The 27,754-nt window shown below is 45.6% G+C and overlaps 1 protein-coding gene across 2 annotated transcripts; it reads right to left on the bottom strand.

Annotated features, from left to right (window-relative positions):
• Positions 1-19,617: 19,617 nt before the first annotated feature.
• LOC145805945 (uncharacterized) lies at positions 19,618-27,011 on the bottom strand. Of its 2 annotated transcripts, XM_082901432.1 has the most exons (7): positions 24,313-27,011; positions 23,942-24,179; positions 21,609-22,265; positions 21,321-21,482; positions 20,634-21,227; positions 20,453-20,551; positions 19,618-20,244 (listed from the first exon to the last, which is right to left on the bottom strand). In XM_082901432.1, the coding sequence occupies exons 5-7, from the start codon at positions 21,036-21,038 to the stop codon at positions 19,807-19,809; spliced, it is 942 nt and encodes a 313-aa protein (XP_082757558.1). In that variant the 5' UTR covers positions 21,039-21,227; positions 21,321-21,482; positions 21,609-22,265; positions 23,942-24,179; positions 24,313-27,011; the 3' UTR covers positions 19,618-19,806. The 2 variants fall into 2 exon arrangements, with proteins under 2 accessions (XP_082757558.1, XP_082757557.1); XM_082901431.1 differs by having other exon boundaries at positions 23,942-27,011.
• Between the last annotated feature and the right edge of the window lie 743 nt (positions 27,012-27,754).

Here is a 27,754-nt window from a genome sequence, read left to right as displayed (position 1 = left end):
TACAAGCAACTGATCACTGCTTGTCTTGGAAGTACCTTATGGTGCTCCATTTTCAATGAAGCTTGGGGCATTATCCAGTGTTTCTAACATTTATCATGTATGCAGTTGGCAAATGGGTGGGTTTAGTTGGGTCAATATGGATTATGCAATAAAAGAATTTAATAAAATTTACCGTCCAAGTTAACATGCGTACATAGTAAAATTTCATTCATTATGTAAATGTTAGCTTGGACAGTGAAATTTCGTTATCAACATCTCTAATCCCTGTAATAATCACAACACTTCTCATTTTTTATATCAAATTTATTATGATTTTAAATATAAAAAGCAAATAAACATGACTCAAAATTAATATAAAAATTCGACTTGCTCAAAAAATCATGAAATTGATTCTAAATGTTTATAAATATAAAACATTTTTTAAAAAAAAAAAATTCAATTCCATTGCTTAGATAAAAAAATATAAAATTCTCCATACAATGTAATTGTACACTTATTTTACTGCAAAAGGGTGTTTGGAAAAACTTTTCTGCAGGAGTAAAATAGGACACACACACTCCCTTGATCTATATTAAGGATTATGGAGATTATATGACTTTGTGTGATGTCCAAAGATCCTCACAAGAAAATTAACAAGGGACCACATTAACATTGACGATGGAGAGGGGTAAGAATTACATTGGACGTCTGCATTATCTCTTTACCTCTTTTTCTCACTCTAAATCAATGTAGATCTATATAGAAAGAGGTAGTTTAAATGTTGATTTTGTGTCCATGTTGCAACAAAAATCTTTTATGAAGACACTTGTATATTAAAAACAATTTAGTTGTCCTTTTACCACTAAAAATTATATTGAAGGATTTGTGGTTAAAGTAAATACTTTTTTGTGGTTTTTCTTATAAATTGATGACCTGTAAAATAGGTTAACTAATAGGTAAACATATCAAAATAATAAATAATATTATATAACCACAAACATTCATAACACAACTCACTAAAATGCATAACCTCGAAAGAAAAAAAGCATAACCTACAACTAAAATGAGTAACCTCTCCACAAAAATTTATTTCGTTGCCACAAAAATACGTAATTTAACCACAAATTGCATAACAAAAATCATAAAAATTATGGAAACTATAAAATGTTGTAATGTAACCACAAAGTTACATAACGTCACCCACAAAAGTGCATAACTTAACTACAAATTGTTGTAGCGAAAAATATAAAAATTTTAAGAACTACAAAAATGTCATAATCTATCTACAAAGTTATGCAACGTCATTCAAAAAAATGAATAACCCAACCACAAATTAGTGTAATGAGATCTATAAGACTTTTGGTAACCACAAAATGTCGTAACCTAACTACGAACTTATGTAACATCAGCCATAAAAATGTGTAATCTAATCACAAATTGGCATAAAGAAAAACATAAAAATTATGAGAACCACAAATTGTTGTAACCTAACCACAAAATTACATAACCTCACCCACAAAAATGTGTAACCTAACCATAAATTGGTCTAACGAAAACTATAAAACTTTTGACAACCACAAAATATTGTAACGTAACCACAAAGTTACATAATGTTACCCACAAAAACGCATAACCTAACCATAAATTGACATAACAAAAACTATAAAGCTTTTGGCAATCACAAAATGTCGTAACCTAACCACCTATGAAGCACATGGACACGGCAATTTCCAAAAAATGGGGACACGGATACGGCTGGAGACGCAGCGAATTTTTTTTATTATTATATATTTTTATGTGTTATGTAAATTCATATTACATTCATCCTAAATCAAAATTAACAAACACTAACATAGTAACATTAATTCAATAAATATAACCACTATATTTAAACAAATTAATAGATCATTCATTCACAAAAAAGTCATAATAAACGATAACAAGAACTGAAACGAGAAGGGAAAAACATTCAACGTCCAACAATATTGTTCACAAAAGCACTAAATGAGAGAGGCAAAAGAAAAAAAAGAAAAAAGAGTGAGCCCCGCCATGTCCCATGCTGTGTCCGGATATGGACACGCGTGTCCCCTACAAAGAAATCATTAAATTAAAGGGGCATGTCATCTGGTGTGTCCCGTAAGTGTCCTCGGCATGTCCGCGTTTTGGACACCGCCACGACACCAATTCTGGAGTGTCCATGCTTCATAGCTAACCACAAAGATACATAACGTCAGCCACAAAAATGCATAACTTAGCTACATATTGACTTAACAAAAAGTAGGGTTGGGCTTAACTTGTGATTTGAGAGAGCTGACACTAGCTTCCAAGTTAGTAAATTATTGATTTGAATTTTTTTCATTTTCTATCGCTTGTAAACGGACATCTGTTTATGTTTCTCTTTTTTCCATTTGTTACTATGTTTTTGCATGATATAGTGCTTTTGGTCCGTGGTACTTTTAGGTTTTTGCTGACTATAATATTCCCCTTTTGTAGCCGTAGGATTAGATGAAAACTATCTGTAAATTTGATATCAATATCATATAACATTCTATGTTTTTTAATTGGTCCATTTGAGAACCATTTCTAATTTTGAGACCACTAGACTATAATATTGTTTGTTTTAGTGTTTTTCTTTAGGTCACTTGTGAAATTATATGAGCTTAATGCAAAATGAATAGTGTTTAAATAATTGTAATGGACATTCTTAGTTGTTCTCTAAGGTTTAAGGCCCCATAAGATCACATTGTGAGCTCTTTCAATCCTTAGTTGCATTTGGTTGGGCCAAAGTTTCAGCCTACCTTCCACTGAATATAAAAACTTTATAAAAAACGAATTCCTGATCAAAATGGAATGAAATGTTATATGAATTAAAACTTTGACAAATTTCACTTTACCCCCGTATGGTTTAGGCTACGTGCAGATTGCCTTCGTATCATTTGAAAATAACTACATAACCCTCATATAATTTATAGACTAAAACATTGAACATGTAAATTGACCTTTATAACCTTGTCTTCTTTCTTTCTTTCTTTATTTTATTCTTTTAATAAACCTGTATATATATATATATATATATTCTTTCTTCTTCTTCAATTGCTGTCAAACTATAAAAAGCCTTCGTTTGGAATATTTTTTTGGTTTTTTAGCTTGTGGGAGCCGAATAAATAGAAGAGTCGGAGGATGCGCGCTCCGGAAATTAGATACTATCCGGCTTCATATTGCGTGACTAGGATGCCGAATACGTGAGTAAAGCCGAATAGATGGAGATCAGTAGCTCCGAATGAAAGAAAGGACAATGATCAAAAAGTAGGCCCTGGCCCCGAGGATCAAAAAGAATAGGTATAAATACAGGAACAACGGTTATAGAAAGGTATGCAAGAATCACTTCACAAAAACTTAGTAAATAAGCTATCCTGAGTGTCTGAACTAACTTGTCCGTCGGAGTGCTAATTCCGGTACCCCCGACCGGAGTGCTTGTATCTTTTCAGGTGACTAGCTGAGGATCACCAACGTTTCCCAGGGTCCGAAGAGTATTTCCAAACCACTTCCCCACAACTGGCGCCGTCTGTAGGAACACTCAAACACATCTATGGCAGGCGTGACTGAAGATCCTCCGCTAGCCACTGACGAGACCACACAGAGAGTTGACCTCATTCCAGCAAACTCGCTTGGACCAAAAACCATTACAGCAGGACTTGCCTCGGACCTCTGCTCATCTTCAAACCCAACGCAAACGACAATACAAGCGACCATGGCACAAGCTAGGCAAACCCAACAGAGGTTGGTCAACATCATCGCTGAGAACGAATGCCTTCGTCGCGATCTAGCCTCAGAAATAGCAAAATCCAAACAAACGGTGCCCAAGGCTTCTGAGCGACCCCTGAGGGCAAATCATCTCGAGGAGTTGGCGATGGACGAACGTCTCCACCAATGCGTCCGGAGGAGTATGGTCGAAACACCTGCCCGTCCGAAAGATGCATCTCCGTGTAGACACCCCATTTTTGACCGGCCTTAAGACTCAGACATCACCGATTGAGCGCTCGGTGACGTTGCATATCGTGCTCATTCAGAAGTCTCAGAGTCGCGGCCGTCAGCCCTACCTCCGGATTTTCGAACCCTCTTCTGTGCCTTGCCTCGGTTTGCGAACCAGACTCGGTTTTCTCTTTTTCTTTTCCTGAGGGGAGGGAGAGGTCTCGTAGACCATCTCTCAGTGGCCGTAGGCTACGTTTTGTGGCTGTAGGCCATTTTGCCCATTTTGGAGCCCGATTTTCGGTTTTTCGGGACCGTTGGCCGTGTGCCTCGGTTCGGGACCGCCTAACCATCTCCGTTTGCTCTGATTTTTGGCATACTTCTTATTTACTCCCTTTTGAGGGACACTGAGGTCTGAGAGACCCACTTTGTGGACGAATGCCACTTTCGATGCTTAACAGGCAGTTTTTGGGGCCCCGAACTACGCGTTTTGGCCCCCGAGCATTCGTTTTGCATCGGTTTTCGTTCATTTTTGGCAGGTACCTCTGTTTCATCACCAGGAAGGTCGTAGAAGGGTGGGAGGCCAGCAATTGTTTCAGCAACCAGTTATATTCCTCCGGCGCCCTCCGACGCCCATTTTCCTCACTTCCGAGCCAATGTTGAACAACCTTGGGCCATTTTCTTGGACTTTTAACCACATATTTGTGTTGTACACACATGGGAGGACACTAAAAGTTGGTGGCCGGCCAGTAATTCCACTTGACCCTTTTGACCCCCCCTAAAAATGGCTTGTTTTCTCTCCTGTTTCATTGTTGCCAATTTTGAACCACAAGGTTGTGTTGAGGACACCTGGGAGGACACCTATCTGTGGTGGCCGGCCATTAAATCTTCTTGACCCTTTTGACCCTTGGCCGGCCGGCCATGGGAGGTAGCCGGCCGGCCACCTGCAGCTCTGAAAAGTGGCCGGCCTCTCTCCTCAGAGTGTGTACTTTACAGGTGTATAGCTGTTGTCCCCCAAAAATATTTATATCCGGGGGACAGCCTTTGGGGAAAAGACTTGGTCCTTTTCCCCCACTCTTTCCCTCCATGCTCCCCCTCTCCTTGGTCCATATAACCAGCCTCCAACATTTGTTTTAAGGGTTGAAAAAAATTGCCTTCAAGCTTTGATATAGAAATCTCCCTCCATCTCTCTCTTTCAATCAAAAACATCCAAGTTCTACCACCTTTTCTTCATCACCACCAAGCACCACCACCACTAATCTATTTCCAGCAGTTTGGGGAGCTTTCCAACAGCTAAGAGGCACCACTTCTCAAGCCAGGAAGCAACCAAAGACTTGTCTTCAAGGGTGAGTAGTATTTCTCCTTTTTTGAGCTCATTCTTGTATCATTTCTTAGCCATACATGCTTCCTGTTTTGAGCTCTGACCAAAACTGAAAAGGTAATTTTTTTGAGCTCATTTTCTTGTTTCATTAAGGGCTCAACCCTGTTTGAGCCCCCCATATTGCACTTGCTTCAATATCCCTCTTGTATGCCATAATCTTGCATGATATTTTTAGCCTATGTGTGATCTATTTTGGAGCATGGTGTAAGCTATAGATAGGCTTATTTTGAGCCCCTCTTCAACATTGAAGAAGGGCTCATCACTATTTGGGACCTCCATATACCACTTGTCATTATATCCCTCTTTGGTCCCCATTTTGGCATGATTTATTAGCCTATTGTGCTTCCATTTTCGGATGATTTTCAGAACTGAAAACAGTCTTATTTTGGCCTCCTCTTCATGTTTCATTGAGGGTATTTCACTGTTTGAGACATCCTTTATATACTTTGTGTTATACCTCTCTTTTTGGCCATATTTTTGCATGATATTTTTGGCTTGTATGCATACTGTTTTGGGTCCAGCTATCAACTGTAAAATGCATTTTTTTTGGTTCCTCTTCAATGTTGTAGAAGAGTCTTTCTCTTTTTGGGCTTTGTATCTATCACTTCCTTCTTTGGCCATCTTTTGGCCCATTTCTTGCATGAGGGTTTAGCTATACCTGTGTTTGTTTTTAGGCTATTTTCAGAACTGTAAAAGATCATTTTTTGGGTCCCTCTTCAACATTGTTGAAGGGCCCTAATCTATTTGAGGACAGAAACTGTGAGTTGCTTCTTTATCTCGCATTTAGGGCCATTTCTCGCATGCTAGTTTTGCCCTGTTTCTGTTTGCTGTTAGGCCATGCTTTGAACTGTAAAAGTTCTTATTTTGGGGCTGCCTTGCTTCTGTCTTTTCATTCCATGTACCAATTATGCATGCTTTGTATAGCTGTAAGCCATTTCATGTACCTAGTTTTGCATTTCGGGAGGAATTCCATGCATCGTGTGTCATTTCGCCTTGTTTCGGGGCTGTTTTCCCCCTCATTTTGCTACTGTTTTTTTCATGTTTGCATATCATATTCCATGTCTTTTCCATGTCTCATTAGAGTGGCATTTCGGTGCCTGAGGGCCGGTCCTCGGTTTGCGTGTACGCGTGCACGCATTTCGAGTCGTCTTGTTTTCATCTAATGGCCTCCTATGTGAGTGTGGCTGAGGCTCTCTCATGTTGGTGTAAGCCCATTATTGCATTGCGTATGCCATTTCATCCATAGCATTGTGTATGCTCGGTTGTGTATTACCTCGTGTAGCGTGCATGTCATTCCATAGCATTGTGTATGTTAGGATTGTATCTTAATTGCATTTCATGCATGTCATGCATATTGCATCGTGTTCGGGATAGGAGTTAGCCCGGGCACGGGAAACGAGGTGCGTTCCGTACTCCGAGTGACGGAACGTGTCTCAATTCCCTAGTCACCGACACTCCGGATTATCCATGATGGAGTTAGATTTTGTTGTGTTTTCATGTGCATTCATCCTATATTGAATTGTGCAATTTGACTCCTCGGCCATCATGCCTCGATATGCGTGATTGGTGGCACGAGGATCGAGGCATGCATATATTTGTGAAAATACATTGCTATGCCCCTTTCCTGCTCTCTGTTGCAGCAAAATGAAGAATCAGCAACTTTTCGGGGCTTGGCACGCATTTCGAGAACAGGTGTAAACAGAGGCTAATTGGGGCATCGTCATGGATTTCCGCACAAAGCAGCCTAAACATACATCATTCATCAGAATCAAGGCAGCCCCTGGCTTGCACGCCAATTTTACAGCTTTCTTAGTTAATTTGTTAATTAATTAGGAATTTGTACATTATTTGGACTGTATTATTTGGACTGTACTATTCTTTTATTCGGGACTGTATATTTATTCGGACCCTCTGCGCGAGGGCACAACTGTAATAAGTGTGCGTGTGTGTGTTGTATGTCTTCCAACCCCACGTCTTTCTCCCTTTTATTTATCCGTTTATGATGGTTAGATTAGGGCATATTTCAATTAGCATACAATATGATAGCATGTTGCATTCCTTCATCTGTTTTGCATGCACCGGGCTCGGCGCATCATACTAACTGCATTGTATTTTCAATTCCAAGTTGAATACACGTTAGATGTAGCATTTCATATGCCATGTTTAGAATAGCCCAGCCTGCTATAGTTGCATTTTGCATGTGTTGCATTAGGCATTCCTGTATACTTAGGATCATACATGATTTCTAAAGTAGTTTCTGTTTTGGCTTGGAGTACCCGGTGAGTTTTATGCTTTAGCATCCTTGCATGCGTGTGAGTGACTGCCATGAATAGCATGCTTACCATGAGGCTATTTGCTTATGTGATATAACTGCCTGAATGCCTGTGGGTGAAGGTTGGGTTATCTGGATTGGAACAAATCATTGACTGTGAGTTTTAAGCCCACTAGATAGTGGCAAAACCATCTTTTCTAAGCGCACCCGAGGGTGGCAAAATCTGCATTTTAAGCCTACTTGCGAGTAACAAACCACCTTTCAAAAAACAAACATGAAATGTTTTGTTCCAATTCAGGCGATCCAGTCTATACTTGTATGCTGTGAGCATCACATAGTAACCTAGGCTAATAACCGGAATAAGAACATACAATGTTTTCAAAAATAGATATCATGGTTAGTAGAGGCCGATCTTTGATCGGGCGAGCGGGGGTGCTCATGAAGTGACCTTCCCCAATCGTACCCAAGTTCCCGAGCCGAGGTAACTTTGGTGATGACGGACATGTGACCTTAGGCAAACGAGTCAGGGTTTCCTAAATTTCCCAAAATAAAATATTTAGGTGGCGACTCTGTATCTGGCAAAGCAGTCCATGTTTGGCACTTCATTCAAAATCTGTTTTCTCAAAACGATTTGCCGGATTTGGACTCTTTGGTTCAGATTAGGAACCGTGACAATTTAAGCGTCCTGAGCTGTAGTGACCCCAAATGAACGGAACGGGAGCTCGTCCTCCCGGGAGCGTTCGGGGACGTCTACAGTTTCTGGCGACTCTGCTGGGGATTTAGAGAACTTGACTCGAACTCATGATATCTGTTTTTGACTACACTTGTGTCTCTTTGCATTGCATTTGCATTGGTGCGCCTAGGACACCGTGTTTGCCATCTGCTATTCCTGAACGGTTTGCCGGAGGCTTGTCTTGTCAAGGCATGACCATAAGGCTGACCGGTTGTGGGCTCTGCCAGTATGGGAACACAAACCCCGGTTTTGCCGGGGCACCCTCTTTGACCATTCGACCTAGTGCATATTCGGATCCATAGTGACCATTCCAAACTAGGACAGGTTGCTTACCCGTTTATAGGTTTTTTGAAATCGCTACGTGCGTAGTGAAACCCTAACTCCTGACAAAATAGGGCAGGGAAACCCTACCCTAACATAGGGGTGTTTTGGCTCTCACTTATCTGTTATGTGCTTTAGAGTGCGTCTCTACAGGAATGCATGTATCAGTGTATGAGTTTGGGCATCAGGCCTGCGGGCGTCAGTTCAGTATTGTGGGTATCAGGCCTGCGGGCATCAGTCAGTATTTGAGAATCAGTTATCTGCGGGTATCAGAGATTCAGTTTGGGGACAGTGATACAGGGATAATAATCAGTGTTTGAGGACAGTGTGTATTCAGCTTATCGACTGTGTGTTGTTATGCCCGGCTGTGTGTCATGCATTTATTTTAAGTTGTTATGCTGTCCGTTTATCTGTTTATTTATTTCCTTATTGCTTTATTTATCTTTTTACTAGGGCAGTTCTAGCACAATTGCTTCAAACCCAGCAGATATTCCTCGAGCACTTTGGACACGAGGTCGCCGACTCAATCGATCTGAGGATCTAATTGACGGACAGCCAGTGTTTCATTCTCTACCCCCCGTTGTCAGCAGAAGGCAGAGAAAGCGCAGTGTATCTGAACAGAGACCGCCAGAACAGTGGTCTCCCCCATCAGTGGACAGTCGGATTGAGATCCCCATTGTTGCTATAGAGATAGATCTGCCAGTAGTTCAGATAGATCAAAACAGTATGGCGGCACCAACAGGAGTTGAGGAGATAATGCGCCAAATGCAAGAAACCATGCGGGCCATGCAGCAGGATGCCGTGCGCCGAGATGAGTTCGCCAAGCAACAGGCCGAGATCATGACCCAGCAGGCTGAGCTAATTACCAGACTGCAACAGCAGAATGCGGCATCTGCTTCACATAAAGTCCCTCCTCCACCAGGGGCTCCATTACCTGAGCAGACACCTACTGTTCAGAACGCTCCGCCAAACACCCAGAATACCCTGCCAAATATCCAAAACTTATAAGAGGACACGAACCTCCCAACGGGGCCAGCTCCGCCCCCGCTTCCGCCACAACTGTCCAAGACCCATACGCCCAATCATCTGGACTCTCCCTTTGAGTTTGAGATAGACCACACAGCTCTGAAATTGAGCAAGCTTGAGAAGCTCTTTAAGAAATCGCAAGGGGTGAAGGCTATTCCGGACATCGAGGATGGATATACCGATGTAGCCATGACATTGCCCGATAGGTTCAAGATGCCGCAAATTGACCGCTTTGACGGGTCCGGGGACCCTATGGTCCATCTTCGGCTATTCTCAGACATCCTACGGCCAATGGGTCTAACTAGACCTCAGAAGCTCTCACTATTTGGCCGAACCCTGTCAGGTGTTGCCGCCACCTGGTATGCAAAATTGGAGGATGATGTTAAACGGAGCTGGGATGAAATGGCTGAGGCCTTTGTCGCACAATATTCGTACAACACTCAGATCGAGATTACAACTCGTGATCTCGAGACGACAAGGCAGGAGCCCAAGGAAACTTTCTCAGATTTTGTAACCTGGTGGAGGGAAAAGGCGTCGATGATGACCTTGAGGCCCACCGATAAAGATCAAATCCGGATGATTGTGCGCAATCTCCAACCAAAGCTGATGCAGAGAATGATTGTAATCCCCTTTCCCACCTTCTCAGATTTACACGAGATGGGGGTGCAAATTGAGGATGCCATGAAACAAGGTCTGATTGACCAAGACCGGGAGCAACCCCGGAGAACATTCAACTGTAACAACAATGCAGGCCCGAGTGGCGCTGCAACTGCAAGAGCTTCAGAGGTGAGCATGGTCACCACCATTCCCCCTCCCCTTCCAAGGCCCATGGCGGCCACACCTTTCTCTGGCGCGTCCGGAAGCAACACACAAACCACCAGATTCCAACCTCGAGGCCAAAGAACCTTCACACCCTTATACATGCCCCTGTCCAAAGCTCTAGGGGTATTGATCAGGAAAAAACATTTGAAACCCCTGGAGCCGAAGCCACTACCGAATCCACTCCCTCCCTCTCATGACCCAACAAAATACTGCGCGTATCACCAACAACACGGTCACGACACCGACCGTTGTTACAGATTGCGTTACGAGATCCAGGATCTTATTGACAAGCAGGTGATTGCGCCTCCTGACAAACCCAACGTCACAACCAATCCTCTCCCACCGCACAACCAAGCTCCCCCTCCCAATAGAATCAACTTTATCCAAACTGGGGTCGAATCTTACGATCCTAGTATCTATATCACCCCATCCCACCTACCCAAGCCGGAGGTGTTCCTCCCCGACTGCACTGACTTCTTGTGCATGGTGGACATCTCCACAACCCAACCAAAGCCAACGGTGGTGACCATCGAAGATGGGGCAGGGCAGATTTCAGGAGAGAATGGAATTGTTGAATCTGGGGTTGAACAGAGTTTTGCTGGGGGAGCCTACAATCTGAGCGAGTACATCTTATCAACAAGCCAGGTTGGGCTGGGTATAGAATTACCAGAGGAGGAAGAGCTGTGTGTAATCCAGGGAGATGGATTTAGGCAAGGGGCAGATGACCTGACAGCTATAGAGGAGGACTTTGCCAACATGTAATTTTTCGATGACCAGGAACCAGGAGATGCGGCAATCAACTGGTTCGATTATGAGGAATCGGCAGAGGCCACTGGATGGCTCGAGGATCAACCAGATATAGTGGGGAAATCCCAACCAGAACAGGACCCGGTAGGGGCAAGAGTATCAGCTGTGGCCGGAAGGGCCGGAAGTCAAGTTATATCGCCGGAGAGCGCCGGTGCTAAGAATTCTGCTCGAGACTTGGGCATTATGGATACGGGAATTGTTGAACAACCGGCTGTACTGATGCAGTTAGAACGAGAAAGGTTTGAGGATGCCGAGAGAATTAGGAAAGCTAAAGGCCCTGAGGGGACTGAGAGTGCTGTGTGCACGAAGATAGAGAATGCTGCGAGCATATGGACGGAGAGCACTGCGAGTGCGATTGGACCGGAGCCAGACAGGTGTCTGTTGGCTGCCAGCGGAATGTGGTGGGAAGACGACGACTTATGTCTTGCCCACACAGACGAAGACTGGGGAAGTGGCCAACCGGATGACACTTGGTATCTTGATGAGGTGGATCACATGACGAGAAGTGGGCGGTACTTCAAGCCCCCACACCTAGACCAACCCGAGGCATCTGGGAAAGATAGAGAAGCGGAGAAACAGAAAGAGAAGCAAATTGAAGAGGAAGCTGTGCTGAGACAGCTAAAGAAGATACAAGCAGACATCTCCATCTGGGGACTACTTATGGCTTCGCGGGTACATAGGCAAGCTGTCCTATCTGCTATGGACAAATCCAAACTTTCCATCGATACTACACCAGAGCAGCTGGTTGGGCTGGTTTTCCCGGGAGGAGGTTCCCCGGCATTAACCTTTTCAGACAAGGAACTACCGCCTGAGGGCATAAATCACAACAAACCCCTCTACATTTCCGTGGAATGTAGAGACAAGTGGATACCGGTGGTACTTGTTGATACCGGGTCCGCCAGTAATGTCTGCCCAGCCAGAACAGCATATGCAATCGGGTTGAAACCCGCGGACTTTGTGCCAACTACGCAGGTAATCAGAGCCTACGACAACACTAGCAGGGAAGTGATGGGGACTGTCAAGATTCAGACCCAGGTTGGTCTAGGACAACACAACATTGAATTCCATGTCTTGGACGTTCCCACAACCTTTAACCTGCTCTTGGGGCGACCGTGGTTGCACCAGGTCAAGGCAGTCTCTTCCACTTTGCATCAGATGCTGAAGTACCCTCACGGGAAGGGGGTAGCAATTGTTTTTGGAAATTCATCAATCCATCCACCACCGGAAGTGTCCAAACCAGTATTAGAAATCGAGCATGGCACTGAGGATGTGTTCTTATCCGGGTTCACTTTGGCTGAGGCTCGAGTAGTACAGAATATTATGGCTGTGAATGAAGGGATGTACGTCAGTGCTCAATCCGTCTACCTCATGAACAAGCTACAACACATCCCCGGAATGGGATTGGAAAGGAGCGGCCGGAAGGGCGTCTCAGCGTTGGTCGAAGTGCCACACAACCCTCACACCTTTGGACTGGGTTATCTGCCCACCAAAGAGGACTGGGTGAGGAAAGGAAAAGAAATGGCCGGAAGAGCCAGAGCTAAACAGGCTGGGAAGCCTTTCGAATTAATGCATAGGCCCATCTGGGGTACCCTAAACGGACGCTTCGTCCGGGAGGGGGAAGACTTTCCATTTTGCGGCTTCCCAGAACCATGGCTGAACGCGGAGAGGAAGCGCGTGCCTGGTTTTGAGATTTTCTTCGACTTGCAATTACCCGGGGATGACGTTGCTGAAGAGCAGACAGACCCATCAGCTGAGGTTGAACAGAGCAAGGCAGTGGATCCTGAGGGCACCGAACTTGAGATGGGGGTAGCGCTGGCGAGTCTACTCTCAGATTCTTCGATCGACCAAATGTGCTTGGTGGATAACTCCTCGGTTTCCATGATTGGGGACGAAACGGATGCGGGCCTTCCAGCGACTATTTTGGATGCATCTATCGCACCCTCTCTCACTTGGCAGTACGAAGAGGGATTCTTGTCCAGCAGCACCGGGTCAGGTAGTGAGCCGGAATCTGATTCCACCGAGTCCTGTGAGTCGGAATCAGGTTCCAGCTCGACTGAGTCTGAGTCTGGTAATCCTGGGGATGATAACCCGGATGCCACAGTTATATCCAGGTCATCTTTCTCTTTTTCATTTGAGTCTAATGTAACCGAAATTTCGGACGATTTGGATGAGCTTAATGAGAATCAAATGACTGTGGTTTCTGAGTACTTCTCTGTGCCCTTAATTTATTGCATAAACTCAGACTTTCAAAACTTTGATAAAAACGACGAGGAAGAAATTCCTCCGATTTTGCAACGCTTAATTGAGCAGGAGCAGGAGAGATTTGTCAAACCCTTAACTGATAAAATCATTACCGTGAACATTGGTACTGAGAAGGACCCGCGGCTGGTCCAGATCGGGTCCACGCTGTCTTCGGAGGAACGCGAGCGCTTAGTCGCTTTACTAAAAGATTTCAAAGATGTTTTCGCGTGGTCCTACGAAGACATGCCTGGGATTGATCCTGAGATTGTACAGCACCGGATCCCCCTTGACCCCGAAGCCCGACCTGTTAAGCAAAAACTCAAAAGGATCCGCCCCGATTGGGCTCTCAAGATTAAGGAAGAGGTCACCAAGCAGATCGACGCAGGCTTCCTGTAGGTATCCGAATACCCGACTTGGTTGGCCAACATCGTTCCAGTGCCGAAGAAGGATGGCAGGATCCGGGTATGCGTGGATTTCAGGGATTTGAACAGAGCTAGTCCGAAGGACGACTTTCCCTTACCGCATATCGATGAGTTGGTGGATTTTACGGCAGGGCATGCTTTACTTTCATTCATGGATGGCTTCTCAGGGTACAATCAGATAGTGATGGCACCAGAAGACAGAGAAAAGACTGCATTCACCACCCCGTGGCGAACATATTGCTACAGGGTAATGCCGTTTGGGTTGAAGAACGCCAGAGCTACTTATCAACGGGCCGCGACCACAATATTACACGACATGATCCACAAAGAGGTTGAGGTGTACGTGGACGACATGATTGTCAAGTCCAAAGAAAGAGAGGGCCACTACACCGCCTTGCAAAAGTTTTTTCAAAGGATCAGGGAATTTCGGTTGCGACTAAATCCTCATAAATGTACTTTCGGTGTCACAGCGGGGAAAATGCTGGGGTTTCTGATTACACAAAGGGGCTTCGAGGTCGACCCTTCAAAGATTAAGGCCATCTTAGAAATGCCACCACCAAGGACTGAAAAGGAGGTGCGAGGCTTTCTGGGTAAAGTGCAATTCATAAGACGGTTTATCTCAAAATTGACCTTGACTTGTGAACCACTTTTTGGTCTCCTGAAGAAAGGAAAGAAATTCCAATGGGACGGCCAATGCCAAGCCGCTTTTGAACAGATCAAGGAATACTTGCAGAATCCGCCCGTGTTGTCGCCGCCAGAGCCGAGGAAACCGTTGATATTGTACCTCTCAGTGACTGAGACCACAATGGGCTGCATGCTCGCACAAGAATCAGAGGATAAGGTGGAAAAGGGCCATCTACTAACTGAGTAAGAAGATGTTGGATTATGAGACCCGCTACACTCCGCTCAAGAAGGCTTGCTTGGCCTTGGTATGGGCTACCAGGAAGCTGCGGCACTACTTGTTAGCTCACTCCGTGATGTTGGTTTCGCGACTCGATCCCATCAAATATCTTTTCGAGAAATTGGCACTCACGGGTAGGCTAGCTCGTTGGCTGCTGTTGCTCTCCGAATTCGATCTAAGATATGTGACACGCAAGTCAGTTAAGGGAAGAGCAGTGGCAGAGTTCTTGGCCGACCATCCAGTAGAAGGAGGTAAAGCAGTCGAGTACTCATTCCCAGATGAAGCCATTTTGCATATCGATGACGAGTATTGGACGATGTACTTTGACGGAGCATCAAATTAATACGGGTATGGGATAGGGGTGTTACTGATAGCACCCGACAATTCCCGTATCCCTCTAGCCTTCAAACTCCGATTCAAAGTCTCGAACAATAAAGCTGAATATGAGGCATGTATTGCCGGTCTAGAAGCAGCCCTGGAACTAGGGGCAAGACGGTTGGATGTCATCGGGGATTCGAACCTTGTTGTATCTCAAGCAAACGAAGACTGGAAAGTCAAGGAAGAAAAGATGATGATGTACCACCAGACCTTGGATTTGCTAATCCCTCGGTTTGAGAAGCTAAACTTCGCTCATCTTCCAAGAGAGAACAACAGGTTCGCAGATTCTTTAGCAACTCTATCTTCCATGATAGACATCCTGTTTGGAATCCAGATGCGTCCAGTCGTCATTGACCAGAAATTTGCGCCAGCCTATGAGTCGATCGCCGCTATAGATGAGGTTCAGGACGAAAACCCCTAGTATTATGACATTTGGAATTTCTTGGAAAATGAAGTATACCCGCCAGGGGTAAATGCCAAGGATAAAAGGGCAATTAGAAGAATGGTCGTTCAGTTCATCATCTGTGGGGGTAAGCTGTATAAGAGAGGCCATCTGGGAATGCACAAGCTGTGTGTTGAAGCTGAAGAATCGAAGCGCCTAATGGAGGCCATCCATGGAGGAGAATGCGGTGCACACATGAATGGGGTAATGTTGGCACGGAAGATCCTCAGGCAGGGTTACTACTGGTCCACCATGGAGGAAGATTGTATTAGTTTCGTTCGGCGATGCCACAAGTGTCAGATTCATGCAAACCGCATGAACATCCCGCCGTCGAAGCTGTACAACATGACTTCGCCATGGCCATTTTCAGTTTGGGGAATCGATGTGATCGGGGCTGTCACTCCGAAGGGGTCAAATGGGCATGAGTTCATCCTGGTTGCGATAGATTATTTCATGAAGTGGGTCGAGGCCCAATCATATGCGGTGTTGAAGGCGTCACACATCGCAAAGTTTATCAGAAACAACATCATTTGTCGCTATGGGGTCCCAAACGAGATAATTTCAGATAATGGTTCCCACTTCAAGAAGGAAGTGATAGACTTGTTGGAGAAATACAACGTGGCTTTTCATAAGTCATCTACATACCGGCCGCAAACCAATGGAGCGGTCGAGGCCACCAACAAGAATGTCAAACACATACTGCAGAAGATGGTGGAAACCTACCGGGACTGGCCAGATAAGCTGCCATTTGCTCTGTGGGGCTACAGGACTTCAATCAGAACTTCTACTGGAGCGACTCCGTATTCATTGGTTTATGGGATGGAGGTCGTTCTACCTATTGAGATTGAGGTTCCATCATTACAAGTATTGGCTGAGTGTCAAATAGCCGAAGCGGATTGGCAGCAGAGCAGATTTGAGGAACTCATGCTCTTTGATGAAAGAAGACTGAAAGCACTGTACCATGTTCAAGGCTATCAGCGCAGAATTGCCCGGGCTTTCAACAAGAAAGTTAAGTCCAGGAATCTAAAGGAAGGAGATCTGGTGCTCAAGGACAACCGAGCTCCCATCCACGACCCAAGGGGCAAGTTCAGACCTAATTGGACTGGTCCTTACATCATCAAAGCTATCTAGTCAGGTGGAGCTGTGGTTCTGATGGATCTAGATGGCTTGGAGTTCTCACAACCGATCAATATGGACAAGTTGAAGAAATATTACCCTTGAGAGGCTCACTAGGCCGAAAACCCGAAAGGGCGACCTGGGCAAAAGTTAGAGCACAAAAAATTGGAAAATATAAAAACTGAGCTCGCAAGGTTGAAAACCCGCAAAGGGCGACCTTGGCAAATGTTAGAGCGTAAAAGGAGAGTGAAAATACCCGAGTGAACCTAAGCCTGAACTACGTAAGGCTTGATTCCCATCTTTGGGATACGTAGGCAACTTCACCTTGAAGTTCAGCCTTAAACTTTTCCTCGATCAACTTTGTCCATTTTGACCATCTCAGTCATCTTTATCCATCAGCATTTATCGCAATCTCCGGTACAGTGCTATTCAAACTAGGGGCAACTTTTCGTTGCTACGACGGTGCAGCGTTGTTCAAACTAGGGGCAACTTTCTGTTGCCATGCAGTGCCGCGGTGCTCTTCAAACTAGGGGCAACTTTCCAGTTGCAGGGATCTGGGGTTGTGCATCTCAGTGACAGATTTTAGGCGTGTCCAGTTTTGATCCATATCGAAAATGGTTTTGAAAAGTTTTAGTAAAAGTTGACTTTGTTCAAATTAATCTCTTTACAACTAAGACCATTTTTGGACCAAAGCGGAAAATTTTCAGTACCACAACCTTCAATTTCATTGATTTCAAAACAGAGTTCTCCTGCTCTTGCATACAATCGAAGCTGCTTTTTATTACATTCATAAAGAAAACTTGAAAGTACTAGTAAAGCAATAAATCTGGGGCATAGTCGAGTCAAGCATCCCTGCGCCCCCTCCCAGAGCTGGTCGAAGCCTCTGACGCCAAGCTAGGCCCAACCTGTGCCTCCTCATTGAGCCAATCCAAGCACTCATCCGACAAAGTGCAACTGAAAGTGGGAGCAGGAGCCAGAAGTTCTCTAGTCCTCCATGCTGTGGCATATCGCGCAAGTTGTGCACCTCGGACCGGGAAAGCAGCCGGGTACTCCATCCCCTCTGGCGGGCAAATCTGATCATGACCGAACTGGCGCAGGAACCGGAACGGAAAGTAAAATACACAGTGGGTGAGACCAACCAACTGGACCCCGATCAACCGGGACATGCTATAGCTCATTGCCGGGAGATTGAGCCAAGGACAACGCCAAGCAATGCGATCTGCAGACAAATTGCACATCCAGTCAAACCACCACCTTTCATCAAGGGCATTGACTAGGTGCTGTCGAAAGAAATAGCCTCTAGCTGAGTAGGCCGGGCAAGAGTCTACGACCTGTAATTTGTCCATTAACCATACCTGGGGAGGGATGAAAAATGAGAGAATAAAGAACAGAGAGATGTACGATGAGAGAAAAGTAAGACAAGGGTTTTGTGAGAAAAAATCGAGCCTGAGGGCCGAGTGATGTGAGCAAATACATATGTAAGACGGGGTGGGAAACATTACCTGCAGCAGCAGTGGACTCCCAGCAAATCTAGTCGTCTCCCAGCGATGAAAAGCATCCAAGCCCATCAGAGTCTCAGCCAGGGTCATGGCGATGCAACTCTTCCCTTCCCTCATGCCTTGGGTGACTTCGATCAGGCGAATGCTAGCTCCACCGAAGTCCGAGGAAAACAGAAAGTGAAACAACATGCACAAACAAAGGGCGTGTTGCCGGAAGCCTTGCCAATAATGGTTGCTGCGGTCACCGCCGTCAGAAAAGCGATGAATCAAACCAAGGACATCCAGTTCCCCATTATAGATCAGAGATCGAGCATCATGAGCGGTGAGTCCGCACATCCGCCCCAAGACCTGGGCGTGACCGAAGCGAAACTGGGGCAAGATCTCTTCTTGGCTTTCAGATTCCATCAAGACTTGAAAATTTTCAAAAGTCGGACATACCTCTTGCCCGCCAAAGCTGAAGACATGCGTCACCGGGTTCCAAAACCTCGCCGCGGCATGGAGGAAATGAAGGTGCAACGGAGTGCGACTCAGCGTGAACAGTGCATTCAAGCCGAAACCCCGGAAGTTCAGCTTTTCGGAACCATCTAGAGAAGCGATCCAAGCTGTGAGATTTTCAACAAGAAACGCCTCCATTTCTGATGCAAAACTGAGGTGAATTGAATGAACCATGGAGCTACGGCTTTTAAAGAGGGAAAAACACTATTCAGGAGGACACGTGTCAAAAATTGGGCAGCTGCAGGGATAAGTGGCCGGCCGGCCACCTTTTCTGGCAGGCCGGCCATTTACTTTTTCAAAACTGGCCGATGGCCCTCCTCTCTCCAATAAAACTGGCCGGCCGGCTCCCAAAGGTGGCCGGCCATGCTCCAATGTATCTCCTTGGCCCTGTTTTACCCTCCGAGGGAAAGTTTCAAGCATTTCCATGCAAAGGGAGAGTCAAAGGCCTTCATTTCCCTCTGTTTCGGATGCGTTCCGTTGCCCAAATTGTTCGGAGTACACTTTCTATTGTTGAGTTTTGTTTATCGAGTTGTTGTTTTGATTATCGAGTTGTCGTTTTGCTTATCGAGTTGTTTGTCGAGCTGTCGTGTTTCATGTTTTTGAGTCGTTGCTCTCTGTTTAAGCAATCTTTGTTTAAGTCTTGTTTATTTGCATTGTCAACGCTATTGTATTTTGCTTATTAAGTTGTAAACTTGCTAAGATTTTCGTTATATCTTAGAAAGTTAGGTTGTCGCGTCGGTTCACTACCTGACTGGACAAAATGCATAATACACGCTTTTATTCAATCTCATTTTGGTGCAAAATGATGCGATATGATGCTAAGTGTTTAAAATACAATACTTTTTTCCAAAACTGTTTCATCCCATCATGCCTCGCTGGTTACAACATTTTACAGACTAAGGCAAAAGTTTTACAAAAAATAAACTGCCTGATAATGTACAAATGTGCTACAACTACTAGCAAAAAGATAAATAAAACAGGAAACAGGCTACATCTGTGCTCTTAAGAGCAGTAATAAGAGGCCCTCTTCGTCCTCTTCTGCGGAATAGACTCTCTGCCACCATCGCCATCGCCATCGCCATCGCCATCATCATCCGGGTCGGAGCTGTCATCCTCAGGATCCCCCTCAGCCTCGTCTCTACTCCCGGAACCAAGACCAGAGTCCCCCTCCTCAGCAGATGTCTCTGACTGACGGTCTGTGACCTCCTCCTCCTCCTCCTCATCAGGCTCCGCCTCTATAACATGAGCCCTGCGTCTGCGGGCAGACCCTCCTCGAGCTCCCTGAAAAGGCCTAGATGGCCCAGCTCCTCGGAAAGGCCTGGATGGCCCAGCTCCCTGAAAAGGCCTGGATGGCCCAGCTCCATGAAAGGGCCCAGATGGCCCAGCTCCCCGAGAAGGCCCAGGTGGCCTGGCCTGCGGCTGAGCGTACACCGGAGGCATCTGAAAATAAAGATTTCAATTCAAATACATCAGTCCAAATATGTACATCAGATGCAGATACAAGCAAAAACTACATGAAATGAGTGCATGTAAACACAGTGTACAAGTGGGGTGTGTGTCAGATGTGCTCTACACAAGTAGCCTATCAATGCAGTAGAAATCAGCATGTCATCAGAAGTATGATAAATGCCAGAAAATTGAAGGGTACCTGGAAGCCCATGATAGACAACTGTGCCTCCCTCCGCAGGACCATCCCCTCAAGTGAGGCCACCAATCCGACCACCTCCTCCACGTACTCTCGGGGTGGCTGCAAATATGAACTCATAATCATCAGTGAATAAAGGGATGTCTAAATGTTTGAATGATAGATGAAAAACAGTAGAACATACCAGTGGTGAGTCGGGATCAATGGCGTATCGATCACCGGGCATCGGAGGCTCTAGCGGGATCAGAGTCGGAGAAGTGGTCCCATACTGCCACCCCATCAGCTCAGTCGGCATGTCTGGCCATCCGGGATGAGGATAAGTCGGAGGAATCGGGGGAACCGATCTACCCCCACCTCTAGATGTACCAGCCCTGCTGGTGGAAGGGGCGTCTGCAGCCCGAGCCCGGGCCTGGCTCGAGGATGGCGTACCAACAGACCTCGTCATCGGGGTGCGAACTCCCGTCAATGGAGGCATCAAATATGTATGACGGTAAGTGGCGTAATCCCCCTCCTCGAGATGTAGCAAAGCATCACTACCCAGCATAGCACCGACTACATCCTGGGAAGAGAGCCTATCAGCAGTCCGCATACTGACTGGGGGTGCTGCGGGAGGGTCCTGAGAATCGTACCCCCATACCTGACGCAGAAAGCGTTCCCCCAGAAACCATGCTCTACCAATCGGTCCTTCGAGAAGGACCCTGTACTGGGAGGTGCCCGATCCTCCAGCATACTGAAATCGGAGACCATCACCCAAGGGCACCCAGGGCTGCCATGTAATCTGCGGATAACAAGTCCATAAACCAATCAGAAATCAGGAATATGCAGGGCAAATCAAAGATGAGAATGGAAAGAACTGAGAGTTCTAAAGTACCTCCGATGGTCGCACAGTGTCAAAGTACTATCGCAGGTAAAGGAGAGACTCTCGGGGTCTCGGCCGGTGCGGGCCCTCGAACACCAGTGAGTATGGGGTCGTGAGTGGCCCTGCCACCTCCAACTCTGGGGCTAACGTCGGGAAATACACGTAGACCCATAACTAAGAAAAGCAGTGCAGAATGTAAGTATAAAGTGCTGAGGGCAAAATACAGACTGTAAAGTGCGCTGTGTGTGCAATGTACAAGTAATGAGGAGCAGAAATGTAAATCAAGAGGACAGAAAGTACCTCCCAGGCTCTCCAATAACCGCCAAGTAAATCTCCCTGCCCGCGGGAGGTCGCACTCATGTAACAGTAAAGGGTAGCCAGGCCGGCGCCACCCCAGTCGTATCGACTGACCTGTGATAGGTCAACCAGAGCGCTCAACAGATATAGCCCAACCGTGTTCCCTCTATCGGCAAACAGAGTAGTCCCGAAGAGGAACATAAGGAAACCATGGGCATACTGCTCTGTCTCCTCAGGAGTCCCGGGCTCCATCTCCGCCCGCCGAAAGTGGGAAGAGAACCAAGTGTATCAAACTCTCCCGGAAGCTCTGTCAACAGGCGGGCGGGCCCCCAGCAGATATATCCAAGCGGCCTCCCACTCGCCCATGTCCTCGTCATAAGGGATGGACCAACCTCCTATGTCCAGGCCGGTCAACACAGCAAAATCCAGAGGGGTCATAGTCATGTCCCCAGTGGCAGAGAAATGAAAGGAGTTGGTGGTGTCCCACCATCTCTCTACCAAAGCCGCCATCAGTGTCCTCCTGGCAGGACAACGCGATAGCCCAACGCAGAAGGCCCCGAACCCTGCCAGGTCTACTAAATCCCGGACAGCCTCCGGGAGCTCAACATACCAATCCCTCACGGCGGTGGAGCCATATCCCCGTACACCGCGAGAACCAACCTGCATTCAGAATGAATACATGTGTCAGTATGAAATGAATGAGCTGTGTGCCAATGAAATGAATAAGCTGCGTGTTCACAATCAAATTTGGGCTGCGTGTTCAGATTTCAGAAAATTAAAGTTTGGGCTGCGTGTTCAACTTTCAATCCATGTGGGCTGCGTGTTCACAATCAAATTTGGGCTGCGTGTTCAGATTTCAGAAAATTAAAGTTTGGGCTGCGTGTTCAACTTTCAATCAATGTGGGCTGCATGTTCACCTAAAATCTGGGCTGCGTGTTCAGATTTCAGAAAATTCAAACTGTGGGCTGCGTGTTCACCTAAAATTTGGGCTGCGTGTTCAGATTTCAGAAAATTAAAGTTTGGGCTGCGTGTTCAACTTTCAATCACTGTGGGCTGCGTGTTCACCTAAAATTTGGGCTGCGTGTTCAGATTTCAGAAAATTCAAAATGTGGGCTGCGTGTTCACCTAAAATTTAGGCTGCGTGTTCAGATTTCAGAAAATTGAAGTTTGGGCTGCGTGTTCAACTTTCAATCAAATGTGGGCTGCGTGTTCACCTAAAATTTGGGCTGCGTGTTCAACTTTCAATCAAATGTGGGCTGCGTGTTCACCTAAAATTTGGGCTGCGTGTTCAGATTTCAGAAAATTAAAGTTTGGGCTGCGTGTTCAACTTTCAATCACTGTGGGCTGCGTGTTCACCTAAAATTTGGGCTGCGTGTTCAGATTTCAGAAAATTAAAGTTTGGGCTGCGTGTTCAACTTTCAATCACCGTGGGCTGCGTGTTCACCTAAAATTTGGGCTGCGTGTTCAGATTTCAGAAAATCAAAGTTTGGGCTGCGTGTTCAACTTTCAATCAATGTGGGCTGCGTTTTCACCTAAAATTTGGGCTGCGTGTTCAACTTTCAATCAATGTGGGCTGCGTGTTCACCTAAAATTTGGGCTGCGTGTTCAGATTTCAGAAAATTAAAGTTTGGGCTGCGTGTTCAACTTTCAATCAATGTGGGCTGCGTGTTCACCTAAAATTTGGGCTGCGTGTTCAGATTTCAGAAAATTAAAGTTTGGGCTGCGTGTTCAACTTTCAATCAATGTGGGCTGCGTGTTCACAATCAAATTTGGGCTGCGTGTTCAGATTTCAGAAAATTTAAAGTTTGGACTGCGTGTTCAACTTTCCCTCAAACTGTGGGTTGCGTGTTCACAATCAAATTTGGGCTGCGTGTTTAGATTTCAGAAAATCAAAGTTTGGGCTGCGTGTTCAACTTTTAATCAAATGTGGGCTGCGTGTTCACAATCAATCTGGGCTGTGTGTTCAAAAAATTAGAGTTTGGGCTGTGTGTTCTACTCTCAATCAGTGTGGGCTGCGTGTTCACCTTCACATTGGGCTGTGTGCTCTAAAAATCAATGTTGGACTGCGTGTTCAACCCTCGATCAGTGTGGGCTGCGTGTTCACCTTCAATTTCGGGTTGTGTGTTCGATAAATCAGTGTTTGAGTCGTGTGTCCACTTCTTAACTAATGTGTGCCGTGCGTTCGCAATCAATTAATGAGCCGAGTGTTCAGAAATTCAAGTGTTTAAACTACATGTTCAGGATGCAAACAAAGTACTATGTCATAAGCTAAACTGTGTGTTCAAGCATGGCAAAGGCACGAAATGCACGAAAAATACAGAAAATAAAGTAAATACCTCTCGTGCCTCATAAGAGAGGTGATGCTCTGGCTCCCGCAGAAGTAGATCTCCAGGTGCTCGATCGTCAAAATCAGTAAAATGACGAAAAACGGCCCGGGGAAGGACATGTGCTGGCGGAGCATACCTCCCGGGAATAAAGGGGCGGACCCTCGGGGGCAAAGTCATGACATCAAAATCATCCCCGGCACCCGGAGAACCTCCACCATGAGGAGAATTACCCGCCATTTCAGAAAATCTGCAAAAGGAGTGAAAATGAGCAAAAATAAGCCAAAATTGGAAAAAGTCAACAAAAGTCAACTCTCGGGAAATGAAAAAGTCAACAAAAGTCAACTCCCGGAAAAATCTTCCAAATATTGAGACAAACTCACCTCAAGTGGCGAAAATGAGAAAAGAAGCCCCGAAACCAAAATTTAATCAGTTCAAAGTGCTTGAAACTGAATATTTTCGCGAAAACAACTTGCGTGGGGGCGTTGGAAAACGCGTATGAAGCTCAGATCTGAGGGAGAAAATGGTTTGGGAAGCAAGAGGAGAAGATTTCGTGGCTGAATTTATAGGCTCAAAGTGTTTGGGTGAGGGAGCATAAAGAAAAGGAGGTGAAAAGACCGAATTGCCCTCGGATTTGGGCAGGTGGCCGACCGGCCACCTTTTCTGGCTGGCCGGCCATTCTCTTTTTTGAAAACTAGCCGGCCACCTCCCCCTCTCCATAAAACTAGCCGGCCATTTTCCCCACATGCTCACCTAGCTCTCTGCAAATTTTGAGGAAGATCGGAGTTCCCGGGACCTGAAAAAGTTCAAGGAAAGTGCACTTTCTGTTGCGAAATTGCTCCGCCGGAACTTCAAGTCCTGACATGTGTCTCATCATCATTCATCAAAATCAAAGTGTATCCTTTTTGAATGTGTTGTAGCCTTTCCAGGAAGTGAATTGGAGGCCGTGATCGAGTCGCCTTCGCCGAAACACGCGTTTCCTTGCTCGTTATTTCATGACAAACGGGCACCCTGATTTATGCTCGTTTTGCACTATCATGCACATAACTTGCATTCTCATGAGCATACTTGCATTTTTATGCACATTTCTTGATATTGCCATACCTCTGTGTTTGAGCATGCGTTGTCACGCACGTTCCTTTCTCCCATCGCGATGCATTCACTCGCCGGCACTGCGTGTGTCAAACTTTCGGAATCACATTGAATATATGTTGGTAGCATATTGTGCTTGTTGAATTTCTCTCTTTTGCAGGCATGATATTGTATGTACGGTTCATTTGAGGCTAGTGCGACCAGACGAATCGCGTAGGTATCGTATCTTCTCCGTGTGAGATGTGGCGAGGATTGAATAATTCTCCGCATTCTTAACTGCATGAAATGTAGTTGTTGCTTTGCATTCTTGCTTAAAACTATTGCATCTATTTGCGAATACTTGCTTCATTACAGCTTGCTGCATTTGCATGATCATTGAGTTACCTCCGGCTCTGTGCATATCGCTTTGCATTTTACCCCCTTTGCCTGCGGGCACGCCTGTGGGCACATCTCTGTTTATCTTGTACGTTTGTCTAAGTCTTCGGCCTTGTAAAAAATGGGTCGTCTCTGGGCTTTGACATTCACTCCCGTCACCTGTGACTTCCGAGTTCTGACAAAGAGGGGCAACTGTAGACACCCCATTTTTGACTGACCTTAAGACTCAGACATCACCGATTGAGTGCTCGGTGACGTTGCATAACGTGCTCGTTCAGAAGTCTCAGAGTCGCGGCCGTGAGCCCTGCCTCCGGATTTTCGAACCCTCTTCTATGTCTTACCTCGGTTTGCGAACCAGACTCGATTTTCTCTTTTTCTTTTCCTGAGGGGAGGGAGAGGTCTCGTAGACCATCTCTCAGTCGCCGTAGGTTACGTTTTGTGGCTGTAGGCCATTTTGCCCATTTCAGAGCCCGGTTTCCGGTTTTTCGGGACCGTTGGCCGTGTGCCTCGGTTCGGGACCGCCTAACCATCTCCGTTTGCTCTGATTTTTGGCATACTTCTTATTTACTCCCTTTTGAGGGACACTGAGGTCTGAGAGACCCACTTCGTGGTCGAATGCCACTTTCGATGCTTAACAGGCAGTTTTCGGGGCCCCGAACTGCGCGTTTTGGCCCCCGAGCATTCGTTTTGCATCGGTTTTCGTTCATTTTTGGCAGGTACCTCTGTTTCATCACCAGGAAGGCCGTAGAAGGGTGGGAGGCCAGCAATTGTTTCAGCAACCAGTTATATTCCTCCGGCGCCCTCCGACGCCCGTTTTCCTCACTTCCGAGCCAATGTTGAACAACCTTGGGCCATTTTCTTGGACTTTTAACCACATATTTGTGTTGTACACACATGGGAGGACACTAAAAGTTGGTGGCCGGCCAGTAATTCCACCTGACCCTTTTGACCCCCCCTAAAAATGGCTTGTTTTCTCTCCTGTTTCATTGTTGCCAATTTTGAACCACAGGGTTGTGTTGAGGACACCTGGGAGGACACCTATCTGTGGTGGCCGGCCATTAAATCTTCTTGACCCTTTTGACCCTTGGCCGGCAGGCCATGGGAGGTAGCCGGCCGGCCACCTGCAGCTCTGAAAAGTGGCCGGCCTCTCTCCTCAGAGTGTGTACTTTACACGTGTATAGCTGTTGTCCCCCAAAAATATCTATATCCGGGGGACAGCCATTGGGGAAAAGACTTGGTCCTTTTCCCCCACTCTTTCCCTCCATGCTCCCCCTCTCCTTGGTCCATATAACCAGCCTCCAACATTTGTTTTAAGGGTTGAAAAAAATTGCCTTCAAGCTTTGATATAGAAATCTCCCTCCATCTCTCTCTTTCAATCAAAAACATCCAAGTTCTACCACCTTTTCTTCATCACCACCAAGCGCCACCACCACTACTCTATTTCCAGCAATTTGGGGAGCTTTCCAGCAGCTAAGAGGCACCACTTCTCAAGCCAAGAAGCAACCAAAGACTTGTCTTCAAGGGTGAGTAGTATTTCTCATTTTTTGAGCTCATTCTTGTATCATTTCTTAGCCATACATGCTTGCTATTTTGAGCTCCGACCAAAACTGAAAAGGTCATTTTTTTGAGCTCATTTTCTTGTTTCATTAAGGGCTCAACCCTGTTTCAACCACCCATATTGCACTTGCTTCAATATCCCTCTCGTATGCCATAATCTTTTATGATATTTTTACCCTATGTGTGATCTGTTTTGGAGCATGGTGTAAGCTGTAGATAGGCTCATTTTGAGCCCCTCTTAAACATTGAAGAAGGGCTCATCACTGTTTGGGACCTCCATATACCACTTGTCATTATATCCCTCTTTGGTCCTCATTTTGGCATGATTTATTAGCCTATTGTGCTTCCATTTTTGGACGATTTTTAGAACTGAAAACAGTCTTATTTTGGCCTCCTCTTAATTTTTCATTGAGGGTATTTCACTGTTTGAGACATCCTTTATATACTTTGTGTTATACCTCTCTTTTTGGCCATATTTTTGCATGATATTTTTGGCTTATATGCATACTGTTTTGGGTCCGGCCATCAACTGTAAAATGCATTTGTTTTGGTTCCTATTCAATGTTGTAGAAGAGTCTTTCTCTTTTTGGGCTTTGTATCTATCACTTCCTTCTTTGGCCATCTTTTGGCCCATTTCTTGCATGAGAGTTTAGCTATACCTGTGTTTGTTTTTAGGCTATTTTCAGAACTGTAAAAGATCATGTTTTTGGTCCCTCTTCAACATTGTTGAAGGGCCCTAATCTATTTGAGGACAGAAACTGTGAGTTGCTTCTTTATCTCGCATTTAGGGCCATTTCTCGC

The sequence above is a fragment of the Camellia sinensis genome, chromosome 13 (genome assembly GCF_055761805.1).
Source record: "Camellia sinensis isolate YWXY chromosome 13, ASM5576180v1, whole genome shotgun sequence".
Classification (NCBI taxonomy): Eukaryota; Viridiplantae; Streptophyta; class Magnoliopsida; order Ericales; family Theaceae; genus Camellia; species Camellia sinensis.
The sequence above is the reverse complement of the archived record's forward strand: the minus strand, read 5'-3'. Positions and strand labels throughout refer to the sequence as shown.

Excerpts from the sequence above, each read along its gene's own strand:
- LOC145805945 (XM_082901431.1), bottom strand. The coding sequence starts at position 21,038 with ATGCGGACTGCTGATAGGCTCTCTTCCCAGGATGTAGTCGGTGCTATG. Across the intron at positions 20,552-20,633 it reads TTGATCCCGACTCACCACTG|CCACCCCGAGAGTACGTGGA; the intron begins GTATGTTCTACT and ends TCATATTTGCAG. Across the intron at positions 20,245-20,452 it reads TGTCTATCATGGGCTTCCAG|ATGCCTCCGGTGTACGCTCA; the intron begins GTACCCTTCAAT and ends CTTTATTTTCAG.